The following is an 11,825-nucleotide window of genomic DNA, read 5'->3' as shown; positions in this document are numbered from 1 at the left end:
GTAATAGATGGGTTTACAAAAGGGGCAGTGGTGTTAGAGGTAGACTGTAGTATTGTACTGTATGTGAGAAATTTTCAGTGAGCTGTACAGCATGTACAGGTGTTTGGGCTGTGGGCAATAGAGTGGAGAGTGCTGTTTGGGGTAACAGCCACTCTGAATGCATGGAGGTATCCTGTTACCCGGGGTACATGTTGAGTGTGGGAGGAGGACCAGAGGCAAGTTCCATTGCTGAAATGAAATGTGGATGGAAGAAGTTTAGAGAACTGTTGCCTCTCTTGACTATGAAGGGGCTAAGATATTCTGTACAAAACATGTGCAAGAAGTGTCATGCTGTATAGGAGTGAGATTTGGCCACTGAGAGAAGTTACAAGGAGACTGGAATGAAGAGGAATGAGGATGTTGTGATGGATGAGTAAGATTGCACTGACTGACTGCCGTAAAAACAGTGTATGGTGAGAGAAATTTGGCTTATGAAATAATAGAGAAGGGATGCAACTCTAGGTTAAAATTCCTTGGAGATGTCGAGAGGACATGGGAGTGTGACTGATTGAAAAGAGTCACTGGTATGAATGTGGAGGGAGGAATGCCCAGAGATAGACAACAGATGACATGGGTTGATGTAATGCATGGAGACCTCTGGGGTAGGGGAGAGAGTAGGTTGAGAGCACATTTGTGGCACATGTAGAGCTGCTATCAAGTGAATAGACCTATACATGCTAACATGGTCAGTTGGTTCTAAATCTGATCTGATGTGCTGTAATGTAACATATGCCATACCACAATGTGCTGCTGTAATTAACTCCTTCAGTTTTGGTGATGTCCAATTGAGTCTGTTACAAGTATTGCAGATACCAATTGGTTTTGTTAAACTGAAGAAAGGACCATCATTTTGTAGGGGTTATTTGAGAATGCATCCAATCCCCCTAGTTAGAAAAGTTTTTCATAAAGTGAACAGTTTCGTCAAGAGATGATGCAAGTGAAATGAAAACGATTTCCCCCAACTCGGTAGGTTAATGTTGTTGATTGGAATTATGGCTTTTCTTCCATTTGATGAGTGCTCAGAACCTGCTGCCATCATCTGGAGTGTTTGGCAGAATTGGGACAGTTGTATCTTGTATATGCAGTTGTTCTGCTTCCTGCCCTTGCTCTAGGTTTTGAGTTAAAGGGGATATCTTCTCTGTTTCGTTTTGTTCTTTGCATTTTTCAGTGTGTTGGTTTACTAATTCATTTTTATCTGCAAATGACTTGTCCTCTGTAGCGTGAATGTTGTTAGTTTGGTCATTATGTGAATTGGTGTAATGCTTGTGTGAAATGTTTGCCTGTGTCTTTGGTGATGGTGAATATGATTGTTGTGCATTAGGAATTATGTTGATTTTTGGTTGTAAGGGTGGTGGGTGTTGTGAATGGGATGGATGTTTAAGATTCATTTTTGGAGCTTGTGCAAGAATAGAGGAATGAGATTCAGGTCCAATGAATGAGAGCACCACAGGCAGGAAGACCAGGCCATGGTAGAGACCAAAGACACACACTCCAAAGAAAATCTGGAAAATACAAGTACCTGTTAGTAAATTAAGACCAAAGTAACATGTGATCATCATTCTTATGGGATATTATAGCCTTAGAAAAGTGCACTAAATTGGGGACCTTATGAGAGTAACTCAAATTGATATTACTGTAGTAGATGCAGGAGAAAGAATGTATCAAGATATTAACTTGCTGGAATTTTAGACTCTCCAGTCAGAAGACATAACATATTATGTTCTTGTATTCTTGCTGTTGTGAGATAGTTTTATTCAGCTTGGGACAGTATTCATGTAGAGAAGAGGTCAGTGGAGGCTGAGGAGCTGCTGTGACTCAGTGGTTAGCTTTTAGTAGACCCCTTAGATGTGCTTGTCCAATACAGATTGCTCATTATGTGGCAGCCTCAACAATGACCCAGTACTTCATGAGAAATTATTACCTTTATTGATGCAGCATTGTAGAACAGTAGACCAACAGAAGTAAAGCATCTAAAGTTTGGTAACAGTAAAAACACCTGTGTTAAACAGATAATGAGAGAGAGACTGTTTACAAAGTGCTGCCAGTCAAATGAGATGAAGGAGGAGGAATGTGACAGGAGAAGGAATGGAGAGAATAAGAGAGAGAGAAAGTGCAGCCAGTTGAGCTGTGTATTTGTTATTCTAAGCCTCTTTGATATTACTGTCATAGCAGCCGTAGCTCTGTGGGTAGAGCGCTCTGACCGAAGGGTTGGAGGTTCGAGTCCACCCAAGGGTCATTGGTAGACATCAGGATGGGTATCTGGTCATAAAGTGCTACATTCTCCAAAACCTAAGTCCTCTACCCATGGGCAATACCTTAGCCCTTATAGAAAAAAGGGACATGGTGTTAAAGAAAAAAAAAAATGCCAATGAATAACAGAAAACTTCTTTAGAAAGCATATCCATAAGCAAGTTGGGGCTATACGTGGTTTCTAGGGGAAAGATGGGGTCATGTTGGAAATGTGATACCACATTAGCCTAAATATAATGGATTAAAGGGGCCAAATTATGGGGATTCCCTGTGTACAGGATGGCACATTAATACATTAGCTGTGTACATTGACTTAAGGGTCCACTGTAGTTGTCTCATGATGCATTTGCCTCGAATGTAGGGTCTGAACTCAAGTCATGGGAAACATTGACACTGATAGCATTCCCTATTATACACTTGGCTATGTTTGTACTCTGTTAGTTCTACTGTTGGCACATGCTGACTAGATGTAACACGTACAAGCAAGGCCTGTACAACACTTTGGCTTTCACATCCATCATGCATCACTTTTCATACAGATGCACCTTCGGCATTCACACTGCCAGCATGAGGGAGGATTAATTCTAGCTCTCACTCTCCTTCTGAGAAGATCCAGCCCTGCAGTGAGTCTAGTGTGGAATGATACAGGTACAAACATGGAATTCCTACAGTTCAGAAAGTCTTTTCCAAGCTTAATAAAATTGTATGGAGATGACGCTTGAATTTCAAAAAGGTTTTCCCAAGGTGAATAAAATTATCTGCCAACAGCAGGAATAAAAGAGAAAATTAAGTAACTGGAATTAAGGGGTTAAAATGCCTTATGTCATTACTGAAAGAGTTTGAAAGCATAATGCTTACAGGAAGTTATTGCCAAGTGCTTTTACCTGTGATAGTACTGTACAGTACTAGTTTGGAAATGTGGATGGTTAGACAAGAAATTAAATGACTGGGTAGAAAAGTGATAAGTGACTGGATATTTAGCTGGAAGGCAAATTGATTGACTAGGGGGAATTTGTGAATATATAATTTTATTATTTATTTCACAGGCAATTGAGTGCAAGAGAAATGCAAGTGATTTAGAACACCAGTTGAACTGAGAATTTATCTTTCAGTATCATGATGTGTTTATTTTAGTTTACCCTTACTACCACTGGATGAGTTTAATTAGTTACAGAATGATGTCTTGCAGTTGTGAGCTTAATGAGACCTCCAGTTTGGAAAGTCACCCAATAAGTTGAATAAAATAATTTGGTTGTAACAAGAGTAAAACACAAAATATTTCATCAGGGTAAAGGGGTTAAAGATAGAGTAAGCAATAACAAAAACATTGTGCTGCACTCTTGTAAGCTTAGGAGTCTTTGCTAGCACTTCTTCCTTACCAGTTTATTTCCGCATCTGGTAAATTAATATTATTTTTTTTTATGTGTATATAATCCCTTGTACTAAAAAACTATACATACAATATAGGAGAAAACAATGTTAAGGTTTATATGCAAGATGTACAGCTGAGGAAAAAGTGCTAAAGCCTCTTTAATTGTTGAGAATACCTTTCAAGGTTTGGTATTGAAGGCTGAGTGCATTGTTTTCAGTGTGATTTAATGGAGTGGATGAAGAGAAGCTTATGGAAGTAGTTTACACATAGATAGCATGCAGGAGGATCAACTGACAAGTTGTGTTTCTTGTTGTTGTAGTTGTTCCAGACTCATCTTGATGTAAACCAGATGGGTAGCAGGAACTGGCCACTTCAACTGGGAGCTTCCAGAGATCTTATATAGAAGTTAGTCTGAAGACTTGTCTACATTGCAAGACAGGTGAATAAATGTGTTGTGGTGTGAAGGGACCACATTACACTGAAGGTATAGTGAACTGCTTGTGAGTTGCATATTGAGTGGGAAATTAAGGCACTTAACCCTTTCACATTCCATCATATCGTATCGTATTGTTTATAAAGGCTCCAGCATGCCTGCATATGCTGTCCTTTGTCACCTAATGGCAACTTTCCTTGCTACTCAATCTCTGGCAGCCTCCCCATTCAGTCTGTTATCTCCAAATCATACTCTGTGGTCTTGTCCCGGGGATTTATTGGTCTGCCTCCTGCAACCCAACCACCGACGTTCACACTTCTCACTTTCCACATCCAGTTGTCGTCTTCCATCTACTCAACATGCTCAGACCATCTTAAGCTGCCCTTCCTCAACACAACACCAGTACATCCTAGTCCCATCCTTCCTCTCATCTCTTCAGTCACAATCCTAGCATCCCCAGGCTTTGCATTCAAGGACACACAACTCCCATCTGATCATTGTTATTTCTGTATGTTTGAGCCTACAAAATTCCTTTTCCTTTACAGCCCAGGTCTCACTGCCATACAGCATTACACTCCTAACACATGCCTCAAAGATCCCTTGGTATGGAAGGAGAGCCATCCCAATGTTAAGAGAGGCAACGGCTCCCTGAATTTCCTCCAGCCACTCCTTACTCTAACCACAGAGCTAGTTTCAGCCCCACCTCCAGCACATATCATCATCATCATCCAATCCTATGTTGCCCCATAAGGAGCGTAGGAGCCTGGGGCTAGGCAAGTTGGTCCTGACATTTAAAATGAGAGTGACCAGCCTCACTCATGCCTGAGTGGCATTACGTGAGCGATATCTCCAACCATCCCTTAGATATAAACCTTCACCGGCTCAATCCGATTGCATTACCCACTAAACCATCAGGCGACATATTTGGTTATATGGTTACCACCCAGCATAGTAAATGGTTTTCTGGTGTACAGGAAACTGTTCGGCTTGTCACTCAGTGTAGAGTTACCCACTGGCAGAGGGAACAGGAAAGAATGAAGGAAATAACATGTTCCCCAAATAAAATTCCTTCACACACTCGAGACTTTCCAGCAAGATCAGTCCTTTCATGCCTGACAATCTCTATATACATGTCCCCCAAATAACAAACAACTCCACACACTCAAGAGACTCTCCAGCAAGATCAGTCCTTCCACATGTGATGCTCTCTAGATGCATGTCCCCCAAATACCAAAACACCTCCACACGCTCAAGAGGCTCTCCAGCAAGATCATTCTTTTCATGCGTGACAGTCTCTACACGCTCTCCTCGATGTACCTCTTACACGAAATCAGCATTATTTCACAGCCTACCTCTAATACCATTGCATCCCATTTGCACCCACTTATCACAAACACTGCACAAGATGGGGTTACTTTCCACACCCTTGTGGCAAACTGCACATGGCTACCCTCCCTCTGCATTGACAGTACTGCTCCAATGCCTTGGCATTATCCATTTGTTTTATCCGCATTTACTTTTCAAACCCCTATGCCCTGTTCCATCTCTCCATTTCCTAAATCCTTCCTTTGCCTTCCTTTCAATCTCTGCAGTCAGCACCAAGTCATTAGCATACAACATCTCTCATGGAAGTTAATTTCTGAAGTTATATGAGAAAAAGGGGCTCAAGACTGACCCTTGATGCATGCCAGCATTCATCGAAAACTCATCACCCACATCTCCTTTCACTCTCACCAGGGTTTGAGCACTGACATACATAACCATAACCACCCTAACCAGTCACTTCTTGATCCCAAGCTTTCTCATTGCCCACTTCACCACGTACCCAGGGACTCTCGTCAGAGGCTGTTGAAGAGTGAATATGGCATCAGTGGTCCCATTGCCTGGCATAAATGTAAATTGCATCTCATCAGTATTCACTCTTTCTCATTATCATACCTTCCTGGACTCTCCAGTACTTTCATTATATGGTCTAAAATTTTTATTCCTCTATAATTTCATCTTTCCAAGGAATCACCCTACCCATATACACATTTACAATCACAGTCCTCAACCAGTCATCCGGGACAACATACTCATATAATCTAATTTTTCAAGTCAGTAACTAAACCCATTCCTATATCTCCTGAAGCTGTCAACATTTCAGCAGTCAGCCCAGGGACACCCACTACCTTCTCCAACTGCATCCTACCTATTGCCTTGCTCACAGTAGCAGCATCAATCAGAAGCCATGGGCCAAACACTGGATTCACAGACCCTAAAGCTTTCCTGTTCCAGTCAAACTCCTCATTCAACAATTGGTTATAAATCTCATTCCAAGCATCTTCAGTATCCTCACTGTCTTCCACTACCTTTCCTTCGTTGTTCTTCACACATTGTTCATGTATGGTATCCCTGTTTTCCCTCTTCATCTGATTTTCCACCTTAAATACATATTCTTCTTTTCATAACAGTTTAGGTTATCCAGTAAAGTCTCTGAGACTCCGATTTTGCTCTATATTCCTCCTTTCTAGCCCAACACTTGGCAGCCATGTATTCCTCTCTGTTACCACCTCTTTTCCATTCCTGGACAAGTCTTCTTTTCTCCATAAATGCCATTTCTACACCTTCATCCCTCCATTGTGTTACCTTATGTTTTGAAGGGTCCCATGTCCATGCACACACTGAATCAGTAACTTTCAAGAAATTGTTCATGAGAGTTCTTTTGTACTGTTCATTAACACTTCTGTCAATAGCTCCCTGTTCAGCCACCACTCTACTCATCTCACTATAGAAGGCTTCCTGTCCTACAGTAAACCCTCCATATAACGAACTAATTGGGGGGAGGGGTGGGTCACTATATCCAAAAGTTCGCTATATACAAGGAGTCGGTATTTCTGAGGGATTACCGAACTCAGTTTGCTGTATAAGGGGAGTCATTTGGTCCTGCATGCTCAAACATACCCTAAACTAACTGTACGATGTTTTACATGGAGAATTCATTGGTTTATGAAGTAGTACATGTAAATACAACACTGCACTGTATGAAGTTGTACATATAAATACAATACCTGTAATAAGAATACAGTATAATGTACTGGTACAGTACACTTACTGTGCCAGGAAGGGATGCTGTTGAAGTACACTTACTGTGCTATAGTAGCTGCAGCGAGAAATGAACGCTGTGGTGGGGCAGTCTGGATGACCGGGGATTCCCCCACTGTAGCCATATTCACATGTCACCGACCATCGGCCACCGCTGCAGCCCCGCTCCATGATCCTTACCCTGTGTCTCTGGCTTTCTCTTTCTCTCTCGGTTTCTATATAAACTGGTGTATTTCTGAAACTAATTATGAAATTATTATGACTTTTGTTCCACACCACCACTGAGGTAAAAATCAAGGAGAGTTTTCTGTATAAAGGTTTCCCCCCCCTCCTAAATGTGGCATATGAGCGGGGGAGTGTGGCCTTGCCGATACCTCCGCCTGACCTATAATTATACACTCGCCAGAACTGACCTGCCCTCAGACAAGGGGGAGGGGAACCTTTATACAGAAAACTCTCCTTGATTTTTACCTCAGTGGTGGTGTGGAACAAAAGTCATAATAATTTCATAATTAGTTTCGGAAATACACCAGTTTATATAGAAACCGAGAGAGAAAGAGAAACCCAGAGACACAGGGTAAGGATCATGGAGCGGGGCTGCAGCGGTGGCCGATGGTCGGTGACATGTGGATATGGCTACAGTGGGGGAATCCCCGGTCATCCCAACTGCCCCACCACAGCGTTCATTTCTTGCTGCGGCTACTATAGGAAGGGATGCTGTTGTCACCGTGGGCTGATGTGTGAACTTCCCCCGCATTTAGCGACCTTTATTCGCAAAATCCGGGGGAAATTCGGTCGTGATTTGGCCATTTGTTATATCCGAAATTCACAATAACGGGGTTCGTTATATCGAGGGTTTACTGTACTTGGTTTTTCAACTGCCATATTTTCCTCATGGGTGCATAGGGCCTTTTTTTCACCACCTTCTCTTTCAGCACTATGTCACATATCAGTAATTTGTGTTTCAGCACACACTCTTGCTCCTTCTGCTTTTATCATCTTTCACTAACCTCCTGTCAGCCCTTGTGACCAGGAAATATTGTAGTCAGTGTGGCTACTATTGCCCCAGACTTATAGCTATGGATGTGTTATTTTATTTTTAGGCTACCATATGATAATTTGGTTCAGTAGAGGGGAATGTTAGTAGTCAGATGGTTGAGAATTGTAGCAGTGAATTGTGAATTGCTAAATATTCCCTCAGCAGAATAAAATGGTCTGAGTTGAAGGGATAAAATGTACAAGTGTGCCCATGACAGCAAAAGGCTAAATGTTACAAGATGTGCAAAAAAGAGTTGAATGGACTATTGATGGCTGAGTTGGCAAGAACTGTAATACTGTAGTGAAAGAATCTCTCTCTCTCTCTCTCTCTCTCTCTCTCTCTCTCTCTCACACACACACACACACACACACACACACACACACACACACACACACACACAGAGTTTATGTGCCGAAGGAAAGGGGGTAGGTGATGTTTGTGTTGGTTTCAGTGCCTTGTTATGATTAATATGGAGTGGTCAGTTAAAGAATGCAAGTCTCAGAAAGAATTGGATAAAGCCTATGAGTCTGAGCAATGAAGGGTTGCTAATGTCAGAGGGAGATTCATGTGAGGATGTATGCAAATGGAGTGACTGATGAAGCTAGGAAACTAATATGAAGGTGCATGACAGAGCTGCAGTAGAATTCCTTAGAGCCTGTATTACCTTGAAAAATGAAGTGAAGACATGGGATGAAGACCCTGCTAGGAAAACAAAAGCAAGGAAGGTGGAGAACCCCCCACTGAAAACTGGTGGGCCTGTGGTAGAAAGAGTGGCAGCAGCTCGATCAGTTTTGGTGCCAGGGAGGGTGAGGAAGGTGTGGACGATGTGGGCAGCGTAGTCAACACAAAGCCCTACAGCTAGCACCATATCGATGCAGGAAACTGTGTCTATGGTGAGGCCCCACCACTCCATTAAAGCAGCCACATCAACAAGAGTGAGGAGGACACACACCACCACCAGCGCTGCTCCTGCTACACTTGCCAATAGCACCAGTGTTGCTGCTGCCACTACTGCTAGTGCCACTCCAAGGTTGCGCCATAGTTCCTCTTCAATCACTCTGTTGGTCTCCCAGCCGCCATATGCTCGAGCCCATGCCCATGTCACCCCGCTGAAATTCAAGGCATTTACAGCAGACCGCACAGCTTCCATGGCCACTACTTCCTCCTGTGAAGATTCCATCACTCTGTGCTGGAAATCTATGCTTGAGGCTGTCACAGGTGGTGCTATGGAAGTACAGTTAATTTCTGTTGAAAATTTGAAGTTTCTGGCTCGGTACTTCGCCCCTTTTGTGGAAAATAAAAATAGACTAAGCTGGTCTTGGAATATGCTAGGGTCAAGCTCATCACCCCAGTATTTGATAAAGTCATCAACCCAGTTTTCTACCTTAGCCACATACTCAGTAGCCAAAAGACGTTGCGTTAGCTCTTGCAACTTTGGCAGTTCTTTAACTAGACTAATATTCCCGAAGTATACACTACCACGCTCACCCGAGGATGGGTAGTACTCACGTTGCTTCATAAAAAAGGCAAATAAGTATGAGTCCTGTGGCAGGAACCAAACTGGATCAAATTCTTGCCTCAGCTCTGTCATACCCCAGATAGAAACTCCAAAGAGTGCAGATGTCGCAGTTAGAATCATTATTCGTACAGGTGTCAAGAGCAGCACTCGAGCATAAACCTTGGAAAAGAAGTTGTGACAAAGGTCTTGTTGGCTGCACGTATTAGGTGTCCAGTTTGATATCTTCCAGCACCACAACATTCCATGACGACCATCTTCTAACCGTCGTTGGTCCAGACTCAGCCATGCCACAAAAAATGTGGCTTGGAAGAAGTACACTGCAGCCACACCCACTGCAGAGTAAATGCAGAAGGACCGTAATGCAGGCAATACAGTAGTGCTGCCCACAGCAAAGGCCAGAAAGTCTGTGAGGGACGTGACAGTGATGGCCACTCCTGCCCGGCCAAGTGCCAGTCCCACTCGCTCTGACAACTCAAGCTTTTGTTCCTCTGTCCTCAAACCCCGCCAGGCTTCCACAATCACGAACATGTCATCAATGCCCAGTCCCAAAAGAAGAAAGGGTAGGATACTGTTAACAGGGCCATATAATACATCAAATGCTGAACAAAGGCCATAAGATACAACAATGGCCAAACCAACACAGGAAAGGCCAAGCAGTGAGAGCAGAGGTCGTGCCTCTAGCATGTTGCAGCGACCCAACATTGCCACTACAAATACAAACACAACACCAAAGCCAAGACTCAGATATTGCAGGTCACCTTTGATGCTGTCCCCACTAACAGTGCCAAAGCTTGATGCCCCCATTAGGTAGAACTGAAGATCGGGGGGACGCTCAGTGTCGTTCAGCAGATTTTGCAACATTTGCTGTTCCCATTCGTAAGTAATAGGATCAATGTGGCTTCCAGTGCCAGCATCATTTATGAGTGTATTGGTGCTATTAATTCCTGTAATGACCTTAGTGAACCACGTGTGTGTGGCGGCACGTGCTCCCACAATGTTCCCCTTGTCATCTAGGGTCGTATGTGCCAGAAACTGGCTCACATTGAGCGGAAGGCCAGTCACTGCACTTCTCTCAGCTTCATTTACTTCTTGGATGATTTGTTCTTGTGTCAGTGAGGCCAGGAACTCCTCATCATAGCCAAAAACCTCCAGTAAACCAGTTTCCAAGCACACTTCCTGCAAAGAATCCAGAAACTGACAGTAACTGTCCCTGGACAATAACTGGCTCCATTCCATTCCCTCGTCTTCATCATCAGCTTGCCTTGCCTGACGCTGCCCGGCTTCACGCTTCCTCCTGCCAAAGACTGCGAGTGGAATTGCTGGAATTTTACCGCAAATGGAAGACCAGTTGGCGGTACGGGTGGCTGTGTTGGCTAGAACATAATGCACCCGCATCATTTCAAGCAGAACACTTTTTGTTAGCACATTTTCCGCCTCATAGATAGCCATGTTGAGACGTACATCTTGCGGAAAATTATCTTCTTGCCACTCAAGTGCCTTCATGAATTCTGAGCCCTCAGGTGTCCACAGTTTGAATGGTCGTGTCTCTTGCACGAACTTGCTGAGACCCAAACTACAAGCAGCAGTCAAAAGTAGACACAATAGGATGAAGAGGACAGGCACACGAGCGATAGCACGACCGTAATTGTAGAAAGCAAGTTCCATTAGACCCACCAACCCAGCACTAACACGGCTCAACAGGTTTTCCTTATGTGCTATTGCTGCCATCTTTGAGTGAGGGAGGATCTGGAAGTCACACAATACTACAGGGTGTAAGAGTAAAGTATCAGGTATAGACTGTCTTACATGCTGCAAATTAGGATAATCGGTCACTATTTGACTGGACCACTCGAGGATGTGTCACTCATGGATATAATAGGTCACTGGACAGTCTGGATCACTCATATACAGTCTGTTTATTAAGATACAGTAAGTCACTCATGATCAGGCTTGGTCACTTGGTATAAACTAGGTTACTAAGCAGTGTGCTAGGTCTGTCATTGGTGTAATACATCATTTATGGATAAAGCAGGTCACTCATGAACAGGTTGAGTCACTTAGGTATAAACTGGGTCACTCAGGAACAGGA

General features: G+C 43.2%; 1 protein-coding gene across 1 annotated transcript; it reads right to left on the bottom strand.

The window, feature by feature from the left end:
* Nucleotides 1-863: 863 nt before the first annotated feature.
* On the bottom strand, nucleotides 864-11,464 carry LOC145393723 (patched domain-containing protein 3-like). Its single transcript, XM_080267766.1, has 2 exons — nucleotides 8,882-11,464; nucleotides 864-1,541 (listed from the first exon to the last, which is right to left on the bottom strand). Exons 1-2 carry the CDS (start codon nucleotides 11,462-11,464, stop codon nucleotides 1,059-1,061), a joined length of 3,066 nt encoding a protein of 1,021 aa, XP_080123892.1. The 3' UTR covers nucleotides 864-1,058.
* Nucleotides 11,465-11,825: the final 361 nt, after the last annotated feature.

This window comes from Coenobita brevimanus, chromosome 25 (assembly GCF_032717465.1).
Source record: "Coenobita brevimanus isolate Jiangsu-jjx chromosome 25, ASM3271746v2, whole genome shotgun sequence".
Taxonomy (NCBI): domain Eukaryota; kingdom Metazoa; phylum Arthropoda; class Malacostraca; order Decapoda; family Coenobitidae; genus Coenobita; species Coenobita brevimanus.
This window is presented reverse-complemented; position numbering and strand designations above follow the sequence as displayed.